This window comes from Lytechinus variegatus, chromosome 15, assembly GCF_018143015.1.
Source record: "Lytechinus variegatus isolate NC3 chromosome 15, Lvar_3.0, whole genome shotgun sequence".
Taxonomy (NCBI): Eukaryota; Metazoa; Echinodermata; class Echinoidea; order Temnopleuroida; family Toxopneustidae; genus Lytechinus; species Lytechinus variegatus.
In genome coordinates this window covers 20,559,651-20,585,841 of record NC_054754.1, presented here as the reverse complement: position 1 = coordinate 20,585,841, position 26,191 = coordinate 20,559,651, and the positions used below count along the sequence as shown (strand labels likewise).

General features: G+C 36.0%; 1 protein-coding gene across 1 annotated transcript in view; it reads right to left on the bottom strand.

Annotated features, from left to right (window-relative positions):
* Positions 1-1,380: 1,380 nt before the first annotated feature.
* Positions 1,381-26,191, bottom strand: part of LOC121429071 (FK506-binding protein 15-like) — a 92,108-nt gene continuing 67,297 nt past the window's right edge. The window contains exons 23-32 of the mRNA XM_041625976.1: positions 23,337-23,489; positions 21,855-21,944; positions 20,986-21,117; positions 20,341-20,448; positions 13,145-13,271; positions 10,172-10,810; positions 7,908-8,104; positions 7,231-7,454; positions 4,942-5,065; positions 1,381-4,462 (exon numbers count right to left, since the gene is read on the bottom strand). Of these exons, the coding sequence (XP_041481910.1) occupies positions 4,391-4,462; positions 4,942-5,065; positions 7,231-7,454; positions 7,908-8,104; positions 10,172-10,810; positions 13,145-13,271; positions 20,341-20,448; positions 20,986-21,117; positions 21,855-21,944; positions 23,337-23,489 (1,866 nt within the window). The 3' untranslated portion in view covers positions 1,381-4,390. The remainder of the gene's footprint in view (positions 4,463-4,941; positions 5,066-7,230; positions 7,455-7,907; positions 8,105-10,171; positions 10,811-13,144; positions 13,272-20,340; positions 20,449-20,985; positions 21,118-21,854; positions 21,945-23,336; positions 23,490-26,191) is intronic.

Sequence of the window (26,191 nt, the reverse complement as noted above, 5' to 3'; positions counted from 1 at the left end):
TACGAACAGCTCTATGAAACAACCACCAGGGTTGAAGTTGGCCATTCTATAAGTGTGTGGAATTCACAGCGGAGCATTTGTCATGGAACCGGGCTGTTGACCCCTGCCCTTTGCCTTTCATTCGCATTGATCTCCCTCTCCCAATCTCCCGCTCTCCCTAGTTTTTGACTCTTTCTCTCCCCCCCCCCCATCTCGCCCTCACCCCCCCCCCTCCGTCTCTAACTCTGCTCTCGTTCTCCCTAGTTCTTGGCGCTCTCTCTCCCCCCATCTCGCCCTCATCCACCCCCCCACCCGTCTCTAACTCCGCTCTCGTTCTCCCTAGTTTTTGGCTCTTTCTCTCTCCCCATCTTGCCCTCATCCCCCCCCCCTCCGTCTCGAGCCCCCCCCCCCTTTCTCTGCTCATCCTATGTACGCCTCAGTCATGTTAAAAGGTACACAGAAAAGGAGGGGTTCATGTTTTTCGATTAAAAGATCAAGTTTTAGAACATGAAATATCACTTTCGTCCCCGAGGCTGATTCTGTTTATCCTAACCTGCCGACAATCGACCGTGTTGTATACTGACGTCATGATGACGAAATATGATGAATGTGGAGATAAATTTCAAGGCAAACGACCCCTGTGAACTTATATTCTGATATAATTTTATAGATTCGTTACACGAGAAAGACAGACAGACCTTAAAACTGAGAATTGTTTTCCACAGTCAGGGAGAGGGAGGGTGTTTCTGATAAAATTCACCTACTTTTTTTACAATATTTTGGGGGCTTAATATAAAAAGGCCTACCTCAGCATTTTTTAAGGATTTCTGACCCCCCCCCCCTCCCCACGTTGAATGAAATCCTGAATTTCTCACCCTTTGGTTTGAGACCCCCCCCATCAGTAAAGTACAAAGCTCTTACCCGGATTTTGCCATTGTCCAAGGAATGATGGCGGCCAGATTCACCTCATATTTTCAGCAAATACCCCCCCCCTCCCCACTTCACATGCTCCAATAAACTTTCCATCCTGGGGGCGTCATGGTCTAGTGACTACGACTTTCATGTCTCTCAATCAGAGGGGCATACTTTCAAATCCCAGCCATGGCATGTTTTTCCTTCAGAAAGTAATTTACCCACATTGGTTGCACTTAACCCAGGTGAGGTGAATGGGTACCCGGCAGGATTAATTTCTTTGACATGCACTGAGCGCTGGAAGGCTGCTTGAGCCAGAGCTGGTGTAATAATAACAGCAATGCACCTCCGAATACATTATCTGTAGATAGATGGCGTAACATAAATGCCTATTATCATCACATTAAATGCAAACTTCCTACTCCAAGTGCAAGGTATTACATCATTCACTTTGAAAATCACAAACATATAACACTTTCAATCAATACATGGTTAGTTACTTTCTTTGATAAATCTCTGTTAAAGTAAATTTCTGACATATTCATAACTGATATCATACAAAGAATGATAGCAATAATCCATGTAACTCATTTCCACAAGAAATTCATTGTAAAAATTCAGTTTACATAGATTATTTTCAATAAGATACATGTAGATGTAATCTAATTCATATCTCATTTTGATTGTAAAAAAAATCCACATGACACATAAAGCAAATGTATTTCTCTTCTCATGAAATTGGACATCATTTAATCAAGGCACATGTATTGTGAATGTATATATTTCAATGCACTTTATCTGTTTTCTGCGCCTTTCGTATAGTAGGGTAAACAACAACTATCAATGAGCAAAACATCAAGAGCGGACTTGATAAAATAACCTCCTTGTATATTATGTAATGAGTGACATATATAGGCAGGGTAGGGGCAAAAGGGCAAAATATAAAATAAAAATAATGTGGAGGTGGTTCATAAAGCTGCTTGTAAGTTAAAAGCGACTTTAAAAATGACTAGTGAAACTTTCTGATGTGCTTAACCATCGCCAATGAACAGTTTGGCGTATACCAATTACCAATTAATGAATGAGGTGACAATTGTTCAGAATGTTGAAGGAGTTCAATTTCAGCACTTACAACTAATGATGGGCTAAGCACAGATTTAGCAATGTATACCATTCTTCTAGTAAAGCATTTTTTTTTTAAACTAAAACATTCTATTGCAGTAAGATAATCTGAATTATCTTACAATGTACAAATAATATCACTAATCATCCCTTCCCCATCCCTCGTTCTTATGATACCTTTTCAAAATACAAAACAAAACTTCATCATCACTGCTTTACAATACCCACACATAACAAATATATCAAAGTACAAATACTACACCTTTCTCATAAAAATAGATTGAAATATTCAGAAGATGTACATGTATATCTCAAAGTGGACACAGATATAATTTTTTTTCAATAGTTTCTTAAGTATCAAATAAAACAGGAATGTTCTGATTCAATTTCGACAACGTAGTAATGCACAGGCTAAAACAACTCATCAGCTCCATTGAATGATGGAGATAACATTCTCATCAATTATCATATTTAAATTTCAAACAATTACTGATTCATGTTTTATGTAAATAAGAATGCGAAATAAATGTCCAAAGTATTGGTTTATACAAATTATATGATATTAATTAATATTTGTTATGTGAGACAGTAATTTTATTACATATATATGCTTAAATTAAAAGCAAAATGCAATTCACCACTGCTTTAATATTTTCCAAGCCATGGCATGGATTCCTTCAGCAAGGAATTCATCCACATTGTGCTGCACTTGACCCAAGTGAGGTGAATGGGTACCCGGTAGAAATAAAATTCCTTCAAACGCATGTGTGCTGTAAGTATGGCCCAAAGCTAATGCCAGGGTAATAATATCCAAGTCCTTTGGAAGCGCATAGAGACGTTATACTCATAATGTGATAAACACTATACAAGAAGTGTAGGTTAGATCATTAGGATGCTGACTTAGAAATCATCATACAAACTGAAGATTGTTCAATCATGAAATTGTTTTGTTAGAGATATAAATGATCACACAAATACCAAAGGATACATCTTTCATGAGTATCAAAATAAGTAGGAAAATATGAAAGTAAATTATATACCTGTAAACCCTATAGCACAGGCAGTTGACACGCAAGAAGCCATTTTCTTAAAAATATCTGTAGCCAATCTCATTGACATTTTTTTGGAGGATATGATGTTTCATTTTCATGATTCGTTTTACAACTTTATACATGATATAAAATGGAACAACATTATTGTGGCTTGCTTGTCCCTTCTCCTCTGCCATCCAAAATTTTCTTCTGCACTATCCCAAGTCATTATGTATTTAATGCTATTTTTGTTAACGTCGCAGTCACATTTCCCCTATGGCAGCCATACAGCGAGTCAAAAACGCTGTTTTAACATTTTTTTTGTAGCGGTTTCATAAAGGTGGTTTGAATAAAAATTAATGTAACGGCTGTTTTTGACTCGCTGTACAGCTGCTATAGGGTAATTGTGACTGCAACAAAAATGTTGAGTGTTCTAAATTCATGTTGAGTAAACGTCAACAAGCTGGATGTTTTGTAAGGTTTCTCCACATTTCTAATGATCATTATACTATGCAATGTCATATTTCACTGCGTTACAAAAGGGAGAAAATAAAAGAATAACAAGCTATTTTCAAACTTTGAGAATATGGACGCATATTGACAAACAAGTCTGTATGAATTAAAGTACATAACAACAAGAAAATGCACAAATCATCATTTCTTTATCGACCTCTCAACGCTCTCTTTTAAAAAATGAAAAGGAGTACCAAGCAAACATTATCTAGTACTGATTGTGAAATTACCAGAAGTTCATGTTTCTAAAAAAAAAAAATTGAAGAAAAAGTACTGAGATAATCAAACAATATACATTATCGCTAATATCAAGCAGATATGTATATGATCATAAATGATTTAGAATTGATTGAAATCATGAATAATAGTGAAAATAAAAAGGATTTTAGCACTTCATAATTGACATCATGAATAATATTGAAAATAAAAAAAGGATTTTAGCACTTCATAATTGCTCTCCACTTTATATCTCCATGACCCCATAGTCAATGCTTACACCGATTACTGACTTGATGCAAGTTCAGAAAGTGCAAATTCGAACTCAACATATTATTAACATGTATACTTTCAAATTAAGATTTTATACATATTCATATAGGTAAAGAATTATCCAAAATTAAAGGTAATTATGTGCCTTTACCATGCTTTTATTACCATACAGACATACAGCAATGTCAAAAATTGCAATATGTTTCCAATCATAAATCCACTTAACTATTATACAACAATTTATAATAAAAAAAAATAATCCTGACTGAGGATATAGTCCATGTACTAATATTGCAAAATACTGAAAAGATTGAATGGATTAGGATTAAGATTAACCTTCAGGATCAACTAATCCAGTCTAGGTCATCGTCATCATCATCTCCAAAGAGGGGCGGGGGTGGTCCAGGTTTGAAGGGCTATATGGGAAAAAAATTGGAAAAATATGTATTAGTGAAGAAAGCTCTTAAAATAATGATATCACATCCCCACTTTCCCTTTTCTTATGTGATCACATTAAATCATAATTGTTTCATTTTTTCATACATACATGTATAATGTGTCTCCATTATAATGAAATAAGTTGCAGCAATACATAATAAATGCGCTTAATCGGTTGTCAATCCAATTGTTATAGTTCTTGCAAAAAAAAATGAACAAACCTAATTTCATATAATAAAATACAAAAGAACAAGTGGAAATATGACATCATCAGTTTGCTCATTGAATATTCATGAAGACATGCCTAGAAGTGTTTCAACGGAATAATGCAAATCTGTAAAATTTAATAACTTTGTTATTTGTCATCCGATTTCAATCAAATTTTCAGCATTTTGCTCTGTGAATTTTACTAGATTTATCGAGATATGAATATCTACCCTGATCAAAAGATACTTACATCATCGTCTTCTTTGGCTGTCGTCTTTGCTGGGGTGGGCTTCTTTTTGGTAGCTTTCTTTGTGGATGATATAGGGATGGAGAAGAGATCGTCATCGTCGTCATCGTCACCAAAGATTCCACTACTGTATGATTCACGAGAGAAAAAAATGATTTAGAGGTAAGAGTATGTGAAATCATATGAACTAGTTAGCAGGGTTCCCAGTTTTCAAGAAAACAAAGTTCCCTGATTTGTCTCCTGACTTTTCCCTGTTGAAGTTTGAAAATTCCCTGATAATCACTTACATTGTAAACCCAATCCCAGTTTCGCATGTTTTCTAATTTGTTGGAATGAATTACGAGTATTTTCAGTATAAAAACAATCACATAAACTAATTAGTACCACGATAACCAGTCATTTAACGGACGTTGTTTTGATATGCAACAAAATATAACAGACTCTGACTGACTACCGTACTTCCAACTTTCGGGCTGATCAAATTCGCTTATTTTTTTCCCCTCATTTGAGGCATTTTTCCCTGATTTGAGGTATTTTAAAATCAAATTCTCTGATTTTTTCCCTGACTAGAAAAGAGAAAATAATTTTCCCTGATTTCCCTGATGGGCAGGGAACCCTAGTAGGTTTGTTTTCTGAACTCTTGTTTAATTCAAACCCTTGGCCAAGTCACACAAAGCTTAGCGATTGAATGTGGAGCTCCACAATCAATCGATAAGAGTTTATGCTACACGGCCTTGGTCTTGTTCTGAGGTTGTGGTTTAACTTTATTATTGTTATTAACAATAATGATAATCAAAAGATAAAATTTGAATAATATTCATTCTTATTTATGAATGTGGAGCTCCACAATCAATCACTAAGATTTTATGCTACACGGCCTTGGTCTTGTTCTGAGGTTGTGGTTTAACTTTATTATTGTTATTAACAATAATAATGATAATCAAAAGATAAAATTTGAATAATATTCATTCTTATTTATGAATGTGGAGCTCCACAATCAATCAATAAGAGTTTATGCTACACGGCCTTGGTCTTGTTCTGAGGTTGTGGTTTAACTTTATTATTGTATATACAGTAGTCAGATACTGCTACACATGGGGGCCCTGTATAACAAAATAAAATACAAGCATAAATATACTTGTACATGTACATGTACTTGTGGAGCGTTGTGGCCCAGTAGATAAGTCTTCTGACTTTGAAACAGGGGGTCGTGTGGTCGAATCCCAGCCATGGCGTAATTTCCTTCAGCAAGAAATTTATCCACACTGTGCTGCACTCAACCCAGGTGAGGTAAATGGGTACCCGGCAAGATTAATTCCTTGAATGCATGAGCGCTGAGAGGCAGCTCGAGCTAAAGCCGGGGGGGTAATAATAATAATAATAACAATGCGCCCCGGAATAGAATACTTCTAGATAGATGGCGCTATATAAATGCCTATCATTAGTATTATGCAAAATAAATGGGCAACACGTAATTATAAACATGAACAGATGTAATTTTCATATTTACAGCATCAAATGATACAACTTTATATAGAACTGAAAACAATAGTGTACCCCCAGAGTTGTAAGTGGAGATCAATAGAGGAAAGAAAGAGAAAAGGCAAGCGTGAAGAAGAAATACAAAGGTGAAGTGGAAAATGCCCATAAAATAGGACAAAGAAACCCAACAATTCTGTTTAAATGTCCAAAACTAGCAAGGAAAGCATACATTTCTACCTTTATATGTCTTATCCTTTGTTTCCGCCTTGTCTGTAACATACTACATGTACATATAAACAATTTTGGTTTGAAACAAGACGTTATCTCCATATCATTTCCACCCAACCTAAATGTACATGTATACTACCTATAATGAAGGATAACATCCGACCCATCACGTACGACAAAATATCAAAACAAAGTGGAAAGTGTGGGGCATAGTGGCCTAGTGGTTAGAACTCTTGTCTCTCAATCAGAGGGACATAGGTTCTAGTCCCAGCCATGGCGTACTTTCCTTCAGCAAGAAATTTACCCACACTGTGCTGCACTCAACCCAGCTGAGGTGAATGGGTGGTTCCCAGCAGGATTAATTCATTGAAATGCACCGAACGCCGGTGATGGTAGCTCGAGCTAAAGCCGGGGTAATAATAGCAGTGCTTCGTATCCTCAGGAAAAAAGTGCTTTATAAGTCCAGTTATTATTAGTATCTTTTTTCTTTTTCTTGGTCTTCTTAGCATTATCATCTTCATTTCCTGGGGAAAGCTCAGGGAAAGAAATAATCCCACTTGCAATGACTGTGATTATATTCACCTTATGTCTTCTTTCTTTGTCTTCGCCTTCTTAGCGCTATCCTCCTCGTCTTCTGGGGGAAGCTCTGGGGGGAGTTCAGGGGGCTCCCTGTCCAGGACAGTGGGTAATGGACCAGCATCCTCCTCCTCCTCCTCTTCCTCCTCATCATCAGCATCTTCCTGTGTCTCTTCTGCTGGTTGAGGTTTGGGTGGGCCGAATGGATTGGGCTCATCTTCATCATTATCCTGCAAAAAAAATACCAATTTGAAAAATTTAAAGAAAAAATGCATTCTCTTTCGCTGCATCAGGTACAAACATTCTCCGTTCAGTATTGCAACGTGTACTCTGCTGCAGCTTATCATGACAGAGTTTGTATCACCATAAGAAAAAGCAAAAAGAGACATTTTGGGGTTATTTTATAGTCCGTCAACGGGAAAGTTGTTCACATGTGACATCACACATCCTTGTCGCATTGCCAATGGGAGGATCTCAATAGCATTAGTGATTGCAATATTCAAATGCCCATAATTTTCTCATTATTTGTCATATTTTCCTCAAACTTTCATTGTTCTTATTCTTTGATTTTTCTGTTTCGACACAAGCCTATTTGTTCCAAAGGTTTCATTCCCCCTTTAAGTTGGAGCAACTTGTCATGGAATCCTCAATCCTAAATAGAGTGGATTCCCCCATTATTTTACTTCTTCTTCATCCTCCTCCTTCTCATCCACTCCCACATCAAGATCCGCCGGTAGGTCTGGGATGTTGCTCAAGGCTCGTGGCTTCTCTCCCGTGTCTAGGTGGCCCGGTAGCTCCTCCTTGGCCGGCGGCAGCTCAGGGGGTAGTTCCGGGGGTGGCTCGGGGGGTCCAGAGGGTTCCATGATGGTGGGTTTCTCACCTATGGAATTTGAAATGGAGGAAATTTACCGCAACATTCTTTGGATACCAGAATATATAGGGGAAGGCGGGGTAAGTTGAGCATAGGGGCAAGTTGAGCCACCAGCCCCAGGCCAATAATGAATGAGTCAGACATTGTGGTGGTGTCATGTATTGATGACCCATAGCATAACCCCTAACCCTACCACATTGTTTCCAACTTTGAAACAAAAAGTAGTTTTTTAGAGGGAAAAATATGAATTTCAGCCAAAAAAGTAAAAAAGAGTGTGAAATAGATAAGTGCTTTATAAACACACACGTCTTTAAATATAATAAAGACATGATAACAACATTATTAGTCCAGGTATGGATCTTCATTCTTGTCATAGTCTTTTATATGATGGATGCATAATAAATGTGTGGATACAAAATTATCGCACTAAGTTCTGACTGGGGTAAGTTGAGCCAAAGAGCATGGGGCAAGTTGAGCCATGGTAATTCCTATGGTAATGTATCTTAAAAAACAAACAAACCATAAAATCGATTGAAATGCAGGCTGAAAGGAGCAAATTTACATGACTGCTCTTTTCCTTTTACAGGATGTTAGTATTTATAGAGAATTAGCAAGTGAAAAGACTTTAAACAAAAAATTGACATGCTGGTTCTCCCCCATACACTTTGTACGTAGTTTTTGTGGCTCAACTTACCCCAGAACGTGGCTCAAACTTACCCCATATATGGGGCAAGATGAGCCATTTGACATCGGTTTTTTCAAAGGTCATGATGACTTTCAGTGTTGGGGTAGAAAGTTATATATAGGTGGAAAATATTTCAGAAGAATGAAATTTCAAGGCAAGGTACTTATTTCGACAAGATTATTAATCTTATCAATTCTAACATGCAAAAAGCAAAAACTGTCACAACTTACCCCGCCTTCCCCTACTGTCAGGCATAAAAAAGGGGCTTTTCAACATGCCACCAAACAGACAATCTCCTTCACACATATATGTTTGATTGCATTGTTTTTTCATGGCTAAACTAATAACTAGTTTCATTTCAAATTAGATTCTTTTCCCATTGCTTTTTATTTATTGTAAAAAATTCAATTATGATATTCCAACCAGAAATAATTAGGACAATAAAAAATAATTTGGCTCATAAAAAGTACAATGAAGATTTCACTGAAGTGTCCGCTGAAGTAACTTAATTAGCGGGAATGATATTTGACGGCATTTCCGGTCATCCCTGGTTTTGCGTGCCTAATTTTGTGTGATGTCACCCAAAACCGCATATGTGTATATCATGTGACTTAACCAGCTAATCAGAGACATGTACCCTAAAAGGTACCATGCATACAGCACCTTGCCAGAGTATATATATAAGGCCTGATTTTACAAACTTTGCTCATTCTTCTGAAGACGACAAGAACACACTTGTCGAAACGTCGAGAATGGGTGGCCCTTTTCAGGATCAAAACTTGCCCCCAAAAAGATACATGGTGTAAAGTGAAACCTACTACACTATTCTTCCTCGCCATGGAAACCTTCAGAAGTTACAATGAAGTCAACTGTTGTGAAAAGGGGCTCACATGTAGGTCCACTCAGTGGGCCAAGATTTGGTTTGTAACTACAAAGCAAATCTATTTGATAAACAGTATCTCTTCTGAACAATGACCAGGGCCAATCCACGAAAGCAGAAAATATAGACTTCAAATTTTCTTAATAATAATACTTGGTATCGGAGTATGAAAACACAAATTCTCCTTTTCGGGGGGGGGATGCAATGAATTAGATACAGCAACCCACTAGATAATTAATGGGTATATGCCTAGATAATGGCAGTGCATATATTCATAGTTGAATCCATATGTTCGATACATATCTGCCCAAATTTCTGCTTCAGTAACCATTTCCTTTTCTAAATTTCAAGGAATTACCTGAACGACAAGAAACTGGTACTTTCTATCTTTTACAGGATATTCTATGAAAGATATTCCCGGCAAAAACTCTTTCTAACTCTCAGCAATTACATCATGCATATATATACAGGTTAGAATGAAGACAAAGGAAAGTGAGCTTTTATTGCTAACCTTCATCTTCCCCATCCGAACCTTCCGCAGACCAGAAGTCATCATCTTCATCCTTCTTAGAATCTTTGACACTGTCCTCATCATCACCCCCTTCCTCCTCCTCTCTTCCTTCCTTCTCTATTTCCTGCTCAGCATTAGCTTTGTTATCTGCAACCATTGTACTATCACTCAATCCTCTATCGGTGTCATCTTCTTCTCTTGTCATTTCTCCTTCATTGTCCTTCTCTTCACCTTGCGTCTGTTCTTTCCGCTCCGCTTCTTCAGTCTGTTTTGTGGATGTGTCGCCCGGGGCGAGATCGGCAGAAGCTGTGTCTTTCTGAACAATGTTGTCCTTCTTTCCTTCACTCTCCTCTTCCTCCTTCTCCTCTTCTTCTTCCTCCTCCTCTTCTTCTTCTTCCTCCTCCTCTTCTTCCTCCTCCTCCTCCTCCTCATCCTCCTGAGGTTGTCTGGCCGATTCCATCACCTGTTCATCCTCCCTCTGTACAACTTCTTCAATGACTACTGTTGGTGGTGGTGGGCTGGTGCTCTGTGCTGCTGGAGGAGCTGTGGTTCCAGAGGGAGGGGCAGACATCGTTGGAACGGCAGTTTCCTTTTTGGCGACAGCCTCCTTCACAGGCGCCTTGACAGGTTCTTCTTCCTCTGATGAAATTTCAAAGAGGAAAAGGAAAAAGTAAACAATCCAGAAATGCTCTAAATGGAAATGAGTGCATAAAACTGAATATGCGAATAAATGGATGAATCAAAAGTAATAAATGAAAATAATCTTTCAAATAAACAAATGAATAAATTATTATTAATAATGATAATACATGTTTATATATTGCATTTCCATGTTAATTAGATGTTCAAGGCACTAATTGATGAATATTGGTGAATTTTTTTATCGACATTAGTTATTTATACTCATAAAATATGCATATTTATATATATATATAAATGCTATCAAATATGAATAAAATGAAGACTTCATTAAAAATCAAAGGTCAGGCATACTTGTGGATATATTCATACAAAAGCTGTACTATACAAATTTATGTTTATAATTATTTGTTTATTACCTATATTTGGAGGGAAAGAATTCACTGATGCATATCAGTAACATTACCGCAACACCGGTGTATTGACATAAATGTATATAAACAGCATAAGAGGAAAAGGGTAAACTTTCTCTACATATACAGTCGTCCTCAAAATTATTCATACCCTTTTTGATATTTGTGATTTTTCATGTTTGTGATGAAATGAATGCATTTTATCAAGTTTCTCTATGATATATGTGTGACCTACTAGTGAAAGAATAACAACAATGCACAATTCAAGAAATTTCTCTTTTCAGGGGTATTTTATTCATAGATATTCAAACAATGTCATGTTCAAAATTATTCATACCCTAGGTTTTCTGAGTCCAATGTCTTTCATTAATAGTCAATAACATAGCCTTTATTCTTTACGACTGCTTCTAGACGATTCCTGTAAGTGTCCACAAGCTTCCTGCACGTCTCCTGTGGGATGTTGGCCCATTCTTCCTTGGCGTAGGCCTCAAGCTGGGTCAGGTTGGTCGGGTTCCTAGCCATCACTCTGACTTTCAGGTCTCGCCACAAGTTCTCGATCGGATTCAGGTCAGGACTCTGACTTGGCCATTCTAGGACGTTGACATCATGGTCCTTGAACCATTTCTTCACTAGCTTGGTGGTATGCTTTGGGTCATTGTCTTGTTGGTACTTCCAGTTGGGGCCAAGCTGGAGTTTTTCGGCAGATTCCTTCGAGTTCTCATCAAGGATCTGGATGTAATCCTCCTTTTTCATGATTCCTTTGACTTTAACAAGGTTCCCTGTGCCACTGGAAGAGAAACATCCCCATAGCATTATGTGCCCACCACCATGCTTGACGGTTGGCACAGTGTTCTTTGGATTGTATGCTTCCCCTTTCTTCCTCCAGACGTATTCAACATCCATATGGCCAAATAACTCCAACTTTGTCTCATCAGACCACAGGATGGTTGACCAAAAGCTTGGATTTTGCTTCAGATGACCTCTAGCAAAGGCCAGTCGAGCCTTCGGGTGTTTCTTCCTGAGCAATGGTGTCTTCCGAGGCCTGCGTCCATGGAGACCTCCTTTGTGCAAGACTCGCTCGATGGTGGACCGGGACACCTTCGTCCCTGACCGGTCAAGCGTTTCAAGTAGGGCCTTGGTTGTGGTCCGGGGGTTGTTGTTGACCTCTCTGCAGATTTTCCTGGCAAGTTTAGGGGACACCTTGCACTTCCTGCCACGCCCACTAAGGTTCTTCACAGTGTTGTACCTCTTGTGCTTCTTGATTACGCTCTGGACTGTTGCCACAGGGACGTCATACTGCTTTGAAATGGCCTTGTAACCTTTTCCCTCAATGTGGGCATTCACAAGACGTTGCCGTAGGTCCTCACTGAGCTCCTTCTTCTTTGCCATGATTATCAGAGACTGAGAATAACCAGAATGCTTTCCTCTATTTATACCCTTTTAGAAAGATGCTATTTTCCATCATTGTTTAATGGCTTGTTTAACAAAGAAGGTATTTAATTCATTGGAATATCTTGAAATAACTATAGAACAAAGAATAGCACATTCCCAGACAGTGAAAATAATGCGCATTGTCATAAAAGGACATTTTTGTTGAGGTATTGGCAAGGGTATGAATAATTCTGAACAAGTGCAAAAAAATAACTTTCCACCCTATATACTATTATGCTAATGAAGACTTGCCAGCTCATATGTCAAATCATGCATAGCAACAAGCAGACAAAAGATACAAAGAAAGTTACATCACAATAGCTTTTACAAGAATCTACCAAAGAATGTTTTTCCACAAGGGGTATGAATAATTTTGAGGACAACTGTACATCTGGATATAAAAAAGTTCCAGTTTTTCCATTATACATGTACACAACCACCTATTGTAAATTGGAATTATACAGCATAGACTATCAATACATCATCTAACCTTCTTCTTCCTCCTCCTCCTCCTCCTCCTCTTCTTCTTCCTCTTCTTCACTTTCTTCTTCACTCTCCTCTTCCCCCGCTTGTTCTGCCTTCTTAGCGGCTTCCTTCATGACCTTCACCATCGTCACCTGCAATCCAAGACGAAAAAATCACATATTAATGTTTGCCTCAAATTGGCAACGTTCAATGAACACAGAATGGACATGCAAAAAATAATCAATCTTTCCTTATAATTATATTTGCAAAAATTGCAAATAGGTGACATTCTCATGCAGAAGCTATATCAAGTATAAAAATAAGGCAGTTTTGGAAAATGCGGACAATAAATGTGTATGTCATGTAATTGGCCTCTTGAAATACTATGGCATTCACTAAAAAAAATTGGTAACATTCGCAAATGAATTAAAAATGCATTCTCCTTTATCACATACAGTAGATCAAGCATTATTGCTACATATATACATGTATATCGTCGCTAGGCTGATAAAACTTCGCATCTCAAAATTTATATATTTTGAGGACAGTTCAGAATAAGCTAGATTTTAGATATATAGCATGGGTAGCAACCTTTTTTTGCCTCAAAAGAGTTCTTTACAGGTAACAGGAGACTGTTTTTAGACAATATGAGACTGCCATCATTGCTATGATATTAAAATACAGCCTTTTCTAAGCTGCCCTCAAATAATTCAAATTTTGGGATACAAAGTTTTATCAGCCCAGCGATGATATGTATGTATATATTACAAATTGGAAGGTAAATAAATACTTTTAGTACTTAAAAACATTGCCTTGCATACACATGCCCTCTGTACTTAACTTAAACCTACATATTACTAAAAAAAAATTGAATCATGGAAAGTCACTTTCTGTTTCAAGGAGCACTCCTCTTGAGGGAAGTTGAAAAACAATTCACTATTAGTTTCCGAGTTCTTTTCACGTAATTCATGAATATTGTGTTAAAAGGTCAAATTATGCAAATGATTATACTTCAGAATCTGTAGGTTATACCTCACCCCACCCCAAAAGAGAACAGCCGCTGGAATTTCTAGGCAAAACATGTATTTGCAAAGTCCCACATATGTAATTCTGGGTGCAGCTCATAGAACTTGTACTTTTTTTGTACTTGTCTTCTGATAACTTAGTAACAATTAACATTCCAACATAACATCAAGACATTATTCCTGTCACAATTCAATATCCAGACATTTTTTATATCCTTAAAGACATGCAAATCACTAAAAAGAAGGATTTTATTCAAGACACTTAATTTATTTCTACAACTTCTATCAGATGCAAAATGCACTTTTCACAATCACTATTAATACATGCTACAAATTTTTTTCAAACTTTCCTCAAAATGCCACAGACCAAAACTGATCTCAAAATGCACACGTTACAGGATCTAGAAAAGGTTAATTGTCCTCATAAACTATAAACAACTTCTACTATTGCTTCCTGTTTGTCAGTAAAGAATTAAAAATTCAGGATATCTCCTCCGTCAAAGTCGACAGTGGTCGTCACAGAGATAAGTGCATCCCTCCTCCACTTCTTTCATATGACATTTTCTTATGAGGGAGCAGCACGGATTCTACACCTCATAAAAGATGGGGTGTAGAATATAAGACATTTTGCTTGTTTATTAAATTTTGAAGGACAAAGACAATAAGGGTCTATGTGACAAAAGAATCAATTTCGACAAAAAATAACAATGAAGCACAAACAAAAAAAAGGTTATTACTTCAAAAAATTACAAGTAGGAGAGGAACTTATTAACAAAAAAAAGTATAATTCCAATTTGTCGTTGGGAGGTTTGTGTATGGGGAGGAGCAAAGGAGGGGGGATACGCCTAATGTATATCCAGCTAGATCAGCGGCCCTGTTCTTTAGCAACTGAAAATGCTTTGATTTAAAGGTACAACACAGAGTTCCATAGACTCCACTTATGACATTTAATTCCCCCCGTCATAAGTCTTCTAATAAACTCTAGGCCTGTTGCCTGTAGCAATTAACAAACCATGGTTTACAATCATCAATGCTTTTTTTTTCTTTCCAACAAGAAAAAGAAATTACCTGTCATGCTTACATGCAATATAGTCAAAACAAAAAGCATTAATGGCTAGATCATAGTTTGGGAAGCGTTTCAGGGAAGACCCTTTTGGATGTTTTGTCTGAAAAAATCTGACAGTTACTATTATAGATCTTAGACATTTGATGTCATAGCGCCCTCCCTCAGAGGATATAGGACTATGTGTAAATGGAGTTGTCAGAGATGTGCCAACTGCAGAACTCCAACGCATGCAAGGCAATGGCTTCAGCCTCTAAGATGGCGGCACAATAACATCAATGCACAAGGTCTGCTGTAACAGTTGGATATTCTAGCCTCTCAAAACTAGGAAAGTCATCAGATCTGACAACTCGTTGGATGACAAATGTCGATGAAAAATGTTTCCCTGGGAAGCATTTCACCAGACTTGACAGATATTTTTTCTGACAGTTACAAACTTATACAACTCTACTTTCCCATCCAATCAAAATGTGAAAAAGTTACATCTGTCAAGTTTTAAACGACAAACGCTTCCCATAATGCAGTTCTACATGCAGTCATTCATTGTAACTTCAGTCCATGCTGTGCATGCAACTCACTTGAAACTTCACCATCAAAGCTGCGACACTTATTTACTAAAATCATTATTTTTATGTACTTTTCAGTCTATTTTTCATTGATTTATGAATAAATGACCTACGCTATACTCTATATTGTGTAAATAAAATAATTCCATCTTGATCAATCTCTTTAAGTTGGATATATTAGACTGCACTTAAAATGATATAGAAATAGGTTTCATTGGAATTATTATTTACTTATTACTTACTTATTTATTACTTGAGTGAAAGCTTCATCCATGGAAACTCAGGTTTTAAAAATCTTTTAAAATTTTGCATTTTTTTTGCCAAGTTTTTATTCTAAATGTAGTGATTGTTTGTATTATTAAAATATAGTTTGGAATATATTTTTTCCTATCTTTTTTCTTTCATTCATTCTGTATTTCCTTTTTTTTCTTTCTTATCTCTCTCCTTTTCTCTCTCAATCTTCTTTTAATTTATACCTTGCAGATTTATCTATCTTGCTATATCTCCCTTTTTATCCCTTTGCCTCCTTTCTTACCCCCCCCCCCCCCCCTCTCTCTCTCTTTCTGTGAGCATATCACACCTCTCACTGTATGTACATGTAAATATTTTTTTAATTTATCCCTTTGTCCCCCTCTCTTTCTCATCATTTTTGTTCCTTTTAAAAAAATATATATCCTTTCATTTGTGTATAATTAATTAAAGATAAGTCCCTTATCCTCATAATATTACTTATAGATATGAGAAGTCAATGAAATATTACTTTACAGAAGTTAAAGAACATGCCATGCCTTGAATTATATATGATTAATGGCACACTTTACAGAAAATTGAGAAAAATGGATCCACATAATTTACTTATCAAATGTATACAAGTTTTATTTTGTCATTCATTAAAAAGATTTCATTGCACAGATTTCAACTAATATTGCATGCAAACCAGGCTATAATGTTATGTACTTCAATGTAAATATATGTTCATATTTATATATTTATAAACTATTTCTATTGATAATGCATGTTGGCTCTTCTCCCCTCTCTCTATTACATGTACACTACAGCAAAACATACATGTACTTATGATGTTAAGTAAATTATCTGTAAATAAAAATACCAATAATACATGTAAATGTAATTTATATCTGCTACATGTATATGTTTATCATAATTATTTGACATGAAACACATAATAAAATATTATTGACTCTTTGGTCATATACATGTATCTCATATTAAATAGGATCTATAAGAACTTGCATGGAATACTTAATATCAATAGTTAAGCATTAAACTATACTGCAAAATCTGTTATCAAAATTGTTACAATCAGTATTCCACTGAAGCAGTGGTAAATATGAATTACAATGAATTAAATTTCAGTGTAATTAGTGAATTATGTTAGTCTGAAAAAAAAATGTAAATGACATTCATATTGAGTTTGTAGAATATAATCCTCTCTAGATAACAATATGGTAGCAAATAAATGATCTGATAAATCTCCAATTTTTCTTTGCAAATTATTTATTTGTGTTTGGGTTTATGTACCTTGTTGAATTTTCCATAAAAAATCATATATTATGCTTTTGAAAATTTTCCTTACTCCGTAAACCCAAGAACAAAGCACAATACTGAATGATTCAGTACACTGTAATGCAATGAAAAAACATGGTAGCAATAAAAAAATGATCTGATAAATCACCAAAATTATTTGCAAATGATTTGTGTTCATGTACTTTGTTGAATTTTCCATAAAAAAAATTATGTAACATGATTTCAAGAATTTTCTTACTCCATATCGCCAAGATGTATATAAAGCACAATATCGAATGATTTGGTACACTGTAATGCAATGAAAAAACATCTTAAAATTGCACCAGAAAAGTGTGATTTTTAAATTTTTGTTAGGGCTTCCCATATTGATGCAGCAAGTCTATTTTTCCGGGGGAGGGGTCTGTTAAATCTAACCCATTTGAATATAATGTTGTCACATATCTATGCCAAATTCTCGGGGAAAAAAAGAATAAAGAGCAAAAATATGCCTAAAAAGATTAGATACATTTAGAACACTGCAAACAAATCAGCCACATGCATAAAACAGTATACCTTCCAGCAAAATAACAGTGACCTTTCCGTAAGTACATTTGTAACATTTACTAAATGAGAATAACCTTCTTTTCCTACAGTGATTTAAATTCCTTATCTTAGAAGATTTAAAATAAATGATAATTAACACACACACTCTCAAAGAAAAACAAGCTACAGGAGCTATATCAGAAAAAATTGCCATCAACAAGCTTTGCAGCAAAAACGGTATTACAGTTAGTAGTATAACGAAACGTACAAAAGACAGATAACGAACATAGACATGGTTTATGGTACACAGGGGGGAAAAGGGGGGCAGAAACAATTACAAAAATACAAACTACAATAGATATTTGCAAGCATGAAAAATGAAAATGTCAAAGTGGTATTTAGCACATCGCACATTTTTCTGAAATACCGTCAGTTTTTAAGTAGTCAACTGGATCTTTTTTTGTTTAAATCTCACAATGCCCTAATAAATACATTCAAATGTACATAAAGAGAAAATGAAAATCACAGAATGTTTTAGAATTGCACTGCATCATAATTGACAAGAGCCCTCAAACTTTATTGCATGCTTCTTCCTTGTCTGTTTTGCGTTAAAGTTCCATGGCAACAAGTTTGATAAGGAAATAATTCCCTGATCAATGAAATGCATATCTTGAATAAAAGACATTATGAAATATGGAAAAACACAAAGGAATTAGCAACTAAGCACCACGATTTCAAATAAAATGTTTTGTTTCAACTACAACTGTATCCTTCTGTTGACAAAATAAGCTTCATGACTCAAAAAATATTCAAATTCAATGAAATATTTTCTCTCAGCCAATCAAATTAAATGATTTCAGCAGCTTATAACAGTAACTTGTAATTTGCAAGTGATAGCCAGTTTTGTGAAAACTGGGCCTGATTTAAAACATCAAATGACCATGCAAGTACAAGAAGTAAATGTAAATGTGCAACTACACAACTATGGGGGTTTGCAAGGACCTTCGCAATCAATTACAAAACTGGAATCTACATTGATATAACACTGTTCACTACAGTAAATCAACTCAAACTTTCCAAAAATCACTAATCAAATACAAATTAGCTGTTGATTGGAAGACTTATGATTGATTGGAGAACCTAAACAGGATTTGTGATTGATTGCAAGTTTCTTGAAAAATCCCCCATAACAGGTTTTTTTTCACATGACTGGTCATAAGCCGAGTATGACTGCACAAATAACTGGCGTATGGAGCGCCAATAAGTACTTGTATGAAGTGATACAACGAGAACCAGAAGATATCACCCATGTTTTTTAAAAAAAGGATGACGATAAATCGTACATTGTCATCAAAACTGTGGCAAATACTACCCTGACCACTCCAGAAATATATGGTGATATCTTGATAAACATTCAGATGAATTTGATTTGTAAAATAATGTGATTGAAAATAATTGAAATTCACTATGAGCTTGCAATAATTCAATCATTTGTTGAGTTGTTCATAATTCAATATACAACCTTGTGAAACACCGCATGGTTGAAAGAATAGTGAAAAACAGCCAATATATGTAGTCTAATAATATGTCTCATAAAAGAATACAAAGGAAGGCAAACATTATAGAAATGAATAGTAATGTAAACAAAGTGATATTAAAGATTAAATATTAAAAAATATGGAACCATATCCACCAGGGAAATAAGGAACTGTTGGCCGATTTTAAATCAGTGTTCATAATATATAATACAATAATCAAAATATTGCGTTTTTCTTCAATTTACAGCGATCTTTATGGCAGTATCAAACCGCCAAACAGTGTCATTTTGTTAGAAATCACTGGCACTCTTGATGTCCAATGCAGCTTTGCGACCCTTGACCTGTGACCTTCAGTTTGCAACCTTTTTTTCCAATAAATCAAGCTTCATATTACACAACTTTCAAGTGTGCTGGAAAAAAATCTTTTGAGCTTTATATATCATTGTTTCATTATGGCAGTACTGACTGCTTTGGTGTATCATTTCTTTCAACACAGAGGCCAAAATTAATCACTGTGAAAGCTGTTCACAAACTGATCAGGACGACAAACGACCCCAAATACACAGGGTTTTTTAAGTCCTGCATGAGACACTATTATTCTCATTTAAGTGAACACGTCACAAACTTCATTGAAATCCTGGAGACGTGGTCACATTTTCAGTGCTTGAAGTCAATGTGAATGGGCTACTAATCTATCTTATGATTATTTTCAAGGGCAATTTGGGTTTTTTCCTGAAAGAAAGATTTTTAAACAGGTCATGAGGTCAACAGGTCAATGTTTGTGACAGACTTAAAACAGGCCCTCATCAGTAGAGTCCAGATACACACAAACAACATTATTCCCATCAGTAACTCTAAGCAACCATTCCCAACACCACACTGCAAAGGTCAAAAGGTCACACTGGGTGATGACTAAGGGTCAAATGTCATTCCTACTTGCCGACCTTTGCCACGCTCACCTTGATGGTGTTCATGATGATGTTGAGGACCTCACCACCCTTATAGTTCTCGCTAGTGTCAATCTCCCCTCGTAGAGAATGGTAGACATTGTTCATGACCTTCTTGACCTGGGATAGGGTATAAACATACAAAGGTCAAAGGTTAAGTAAGTTATCTATCTATAGGATAGTAGACATTGTCCATGACCTTCTTGATGCAAAATACAGTATAGATGTACAAAGGTCAAAGGTTAAATGTAAGCTTTCTACCTAGAGAGTGGTAGATATTGTTCGTGACCTTCTTGACCTGGGATAGAGTATAAACATACAAAGGTTAAGTAAGTTATCTATCTAGAGGGTAGTAAACATTGCTCACGACCTTCTTGAAGCAAAATACAGTACAGATATATAAAGGTCAAAGATTAGATGTACATGTACATGCAAGCTATCTATCTAGAGAGTGGTAGATATTCTTAATGACCTTTTCTATACAGTATGATTCTACAAAGTTCAAAGTTTAAATGCAAGTTCCATCTACAGAGTGGTAAATGCATCATGTTAATTATTCAAATTTTGTGTGCACTGAGAAGCATTTCATTAAACAAACAGTGATTTTCACTGACTGTAAGATGCTTCTGATTGTCTCAAAACTATCATGCAACCTACCTCATCGACGATGTTCGTTGGTCCGATGGTGGCCGATGATGCGGCTGCAGCAGCTTTTTCCTGTATAAGTTCCTTGATCCTTGTTTCGTATCGTTCCTTCATGCTCACTGCACTCGAGTGGAGGCTGTCATACTGATGTGTGCATGGGAAGCAAGTGATGAGAGAAAGAAAGAGAGAGAAATGAATTATGCTATGTCTGATTTAAATTATATTCTGATATTGTTTTTTTTTGTGTACTATGTTTACTTGTGAAATATTGTGGCTGGGCCAATAAAACCTCCTATTACATTAAAAAAAATTGAAGGCAGCATAGAAAAGGCTGTTTTTTTTAATATAGCAATGGTGGCAGACTCAAATTGCCTAAAAACTGTCTCCTGATACCTATAAAGAATTATTTTGACGCAAAAGAAGTTGCCATCCAAGTTATAACTCTAAAATCCAGCTTATTCTGAGCTGTCATAAAAATATATTTAAATTTTGAGAAACATGGTTTTATCAGCCCAGCAGCGATATGTAAAATAAAGTCAAATTCCAACTCAAAAACCCATGACTGGTCAATAGAGTTACATGTAGACATTAGCAAATTCTCCTGTTAGATAAAATAAATGAATGGTCAGATGATATAAATGAGCTAATGATTCGATTAGGATCCATGAAACAGGGATGCCAGTCAATTTACCTCACTTGGCCCCCCCCAAAAAAAAAGCCAGAACGTGTTAAAGCCCCATATGTATTGTACAATATAAAGCCTAAAACTGCCAAAAATGGGTAGCTATCATGGACTCAATTCAGGCAAAGCCTGAAGATAAGTATTATTAAACATTTTATATTTTACAATATTAAGTGAAATATTTCAGATTAACCCTTACCTTCTCTTTCCAGACTTCCATTTCTTGGGCTTGTTTCTTGAGTCCTTCTACCTCGTCTTTGTTGTCTTCATTAGCCCGGATGTTAAGCATCTACAGATTCAGAAATTGTTATTGTCCATAATGCAATCAGGTACAAATGGAAATTCAATTTGATCGCACAAAATAATTCAGAACATCTTATGATACACACAAAATTACAATGATACATGATACGTAAACATTATACAAATCAACAAACAAAGACAAGTGAGATTAAGATAAAGGCGGGGGGGGGGGGGTAATACTATGTTAGGTATGGCTATTTAATGTACAAATTGAAACAGGAACAAAAGAATTTTACAAAGCATGAGGTTCTGCTGGGAGGTTATCTCAGATGTTTGCCCGACCTCATTAAATTACATGGATAATATTTGTGGAGAGCATGGTCCTCATTGGTCAGGATATCTTTTTGTCTACCAACCTTCTCGTCCTAAAAGCACAATTTTTCTTTTGTTATTTTAGAGGCTTGCATTTCCATTCTTTCTAGTTTTTGTATATCTTCTTTCTCACTTGAATGTATCCAAAGAATTTAATTAAAAAGACACACACCCCCAAAACAAAAGATAAACATGAACAAATTCATAATCTTGGGTCGGTTGCAGAAAACTTTTGACATTTAAAAAAAATCTGGAAAATAAACAAAAACTCTGGCAAACAAACTTATGCCATTAACACAAGCACATCAAAAAAGGAGTTTTTCTTTTAAGCAGCAGGCCCCACAGGCTCATTACAAAAACCTGATATGATTGTCAAAATGTAACTGGAATTCCTAACCAAATGTACAACTTATGATATGTATTGTGTATTTCTAATTTAGTCTAAATAGAAAAGGTATGATTTTGAAACAAGAGAGACTTCTAATTATCAATCTAATCTTTAAAAATTTTTACTGTCAACATAAACTGATGTATGTGAGTTCAATAACAAAAAATCATGTATAACACACTGAACCAATCTATAAAAATATACAGGATCCTTATGAGAAATCACTTTTCAAGATTTTAAAAAGTTACATTTGTTGCCTATACGGAATCATTAACAATTTAAAATACTTCCTTTCACTTGGTAAGCTGTAAATGGTATGGCACCAAAACCTTGTCATGCCTTATACACCAGATTGTAGCCAGAGATAATCACATCAGCTTCTTTTAAAGACCCCAAAAACAAATATGGTGAATGAACATTCTCTAGTGCAGCACCTTCTCTTTGGAATAATTTGCCATTAAGTTAAAGAATTATTTAATCAATGGAACCTTCCAACTCTAAACTGAAGTCATGTTTCTATTAAACAGCATCAGCTCTTTGACACTAAGACGCTCATCCATCATTTCTTTTTTTATGCACCTTGGAATAGAATATTTCTAGATAGGTGGCCCCATACAGATGCCTATTTTTATCATTAATCAAATATATATATATATATATATCAATTTTTCCCCATACCTTTGCTTCAGTAGCAGCTAATTTCCTCTTCAGTTGTTCTTTCTCGTCTCTGGCATCTTCCATCTCTCTCTCATGTTTCTCTTTGGCTTGCAAGAGGAGTCTATCAGAGCGTTCCCTCCATTGGGTTTCAAGCTCCCTTTCCACTTGGGCAACCTAACCAAGAACAGAAATGGAAGGAACATGAACAAATAAAGGAGTAGGTTAATGACATCAGAGTGTTCTCTCCAAGGGTCTTAACCCTATATAGCCCGGGGGGGGGCCTAAAAGGCCCCCCCCCTCGACATTTTTCACGATAATTTCTAAATGCAAAAAAATAATACGCTGAAATTTCATTACTTTTTTCTTTCACACCTCCCGCACATTTTGAGACCCTGTTTGCGAAAATCGGGGGTACACTTGCGGAGATATAGCACATATTCGTGACCAATGTCACCGAAAAATGGCAATTTCCATTGACTTTTGTGAGTTTTACAAGTGTTGTCAGATGAATGTTTTTCTGTTTTTCCTCACATAACTTTCTTTTGGGCTATCACGAACTATTCTAGATTTAAAAAAACAATAACAAATAGATATTTCAAAACAAAGAAATACATAATAAATTAAAAACAAAGAAATACATAAGAATTTGGAAACACGGAAGGAAACGAGAATATTATCGGGAAAAATTAGCATAAGTGCATAAGTAATTACTATCATAATCTCATAATTATACCATTTCAATACAGTTGAGTGAGCTGTCTTTTAGATTACATGACTGGCTCCTGACACGCTTGATTCCATTGCATTTTCTCAAGAAATGGGTAAAAAACTAAAAAAAAATGAAAATTCCTTGAAAAATTTTGAATATTTGCATAATTAATAAGATAAATATGAAATGATAACTAATATCACAAAATTTGACAACGCATTCTTGTAAAATACATAATGAGACACCCACACACCAAATTTGGTCGCAATCGATCGATGAACGGCCGAGATCTGAGGGGGGGGGAGCCTAATAGCCCCCCCCCGGGCTATGCAATTTCAAAATAGCCAAGGCTATATAGGGTTAAGCTCCCTTTCCACTTGGGCAGCCTAACCAAGAACAAAAATGGAAGGAAGGAACATGAACAAATAGAAAGGAGTGGGATAATGACATCAGAGTGTTCTCTCCAAGGGTCTTAAGCTCCTTTTCCACTTGGGCAACCTAACCAAGAACAAATATGGAAAGAACATGAACAAATATTAACCCTAATTCTCCCGGGGGGGCGCCATAATGGCCCCCCCCTCAACAATTTTCGCGATATATCTGCTGCGCGAAATTTTTTCACCTCGCAGCTCACTGACTTTTTACATTCAAGTCTCGCGCAAATTTTGAGACCAAAGTTGTGACGCCCGGGTACGCGGATACGACATTACGCAACATTATGCAAGTGCATGTCAGACCCAAAATTGCTCATAAACGTGATTTCATGTACAAATCCAATGCAAATTGCGTATTTAGCCAAAATTCATAAATGTATCATTATTTCTACTTTTACTGATTAAACTCAATTAATTTTGCCTTGTTTATGATCAGAATTATGTCTGGAACAATTTCCATTGAAAAAACAATAAAAAACAAAAAGTAAAAAAACAAGGAAATACATAAGAAATTCATAAAACAATAAAATACATAAGAAATTTATTTCCAAACCAAAGTTTTTTTTGAATTACGATTGTTAAGAATGCTACAAAGAAAATTTTTACCAAAAATAAGCATTCTAGGAGCTTTATTTAGTGAATTAGAGCAAAAAGTATGATTTATGCATAAATTAGCATAATTAATTCATATAAAATAAAATCTCATTATTTTGGAAAATTTTACCATACAACCTTGTAGATTACATCGCACACTACCAGTGTGCAAATTTTTGCGTTGCTCGCGAGATCGGCGGCCGAGATCTTAAGGGGGGGCCATTATGGCCCCCCCCCCCCCCGGGAATGACAAGAATCAAAATACCCCGGGAGATTTAGGGTTAAGGAGTGGGATAATGACACCAGAATGTTCTCTCCAAGGGTCTTAAGCTCCCTTTCCACTTGGGCAACCAAACCAAGAACAAAAATGAAAAGAACATGAACAAATAGTAAGGAGTAGGATAATGACATCAGAGTGTTCTCTCCATGGGTCTCAAGCTCTCTCTCCACATGGGCAACCTAACCAAGAGCAAAATGGAAGGAACATGAACAATAAGGAATGGGATAATGACATCGGAGTGTTCTCTCCAAGGGTCTCAATCTCCTCTCCACTAGGGCGAGCTAGCGATGACCACAAAGGAAAAGTAAATGACGAGATGGGAAACTGAAGCCAGAGTGTTCTCCCCATGGGTCTTAAGCTCCCTTTCCACTTGGGCAACCAAACCATGAACAGCAAAAAAAAAAACGAACATGAAAATATAGTAATGAGTGGGATAATGAAACCAGAGTTTGAAATTGAGTCAATTGTGACAGGTATCTCTAAAAGTACAGGTTCAATTTGTCAGCTCGTTTGACACTCAAATCATTAATACCAGACTGGGAATAATTACTGAAATAGCTCACTTCATCATAAAAATTCATCAGGAAAGAGCCAAGTAAAGATATGATGTAAACAAAAAATTTTGAAATATTTGGCTTTCCATAATTTTAACAGAGTCAGACCATGGCCAAGATTAAACCATACTTCAGAATTTGTGCCCGCAGTTGGCTTTCCATAATTTTAACAATCAGACCATGGCCAAGATTAAACCATACTTCAGAATTGGTGCCCGCTATTGGCTTTCCATAATTTTAACAGAATCAGACCATGGCCAAAATTCAACCGTACTTCAGAATTGGTGCTCGCAGTTGGCTTTCCA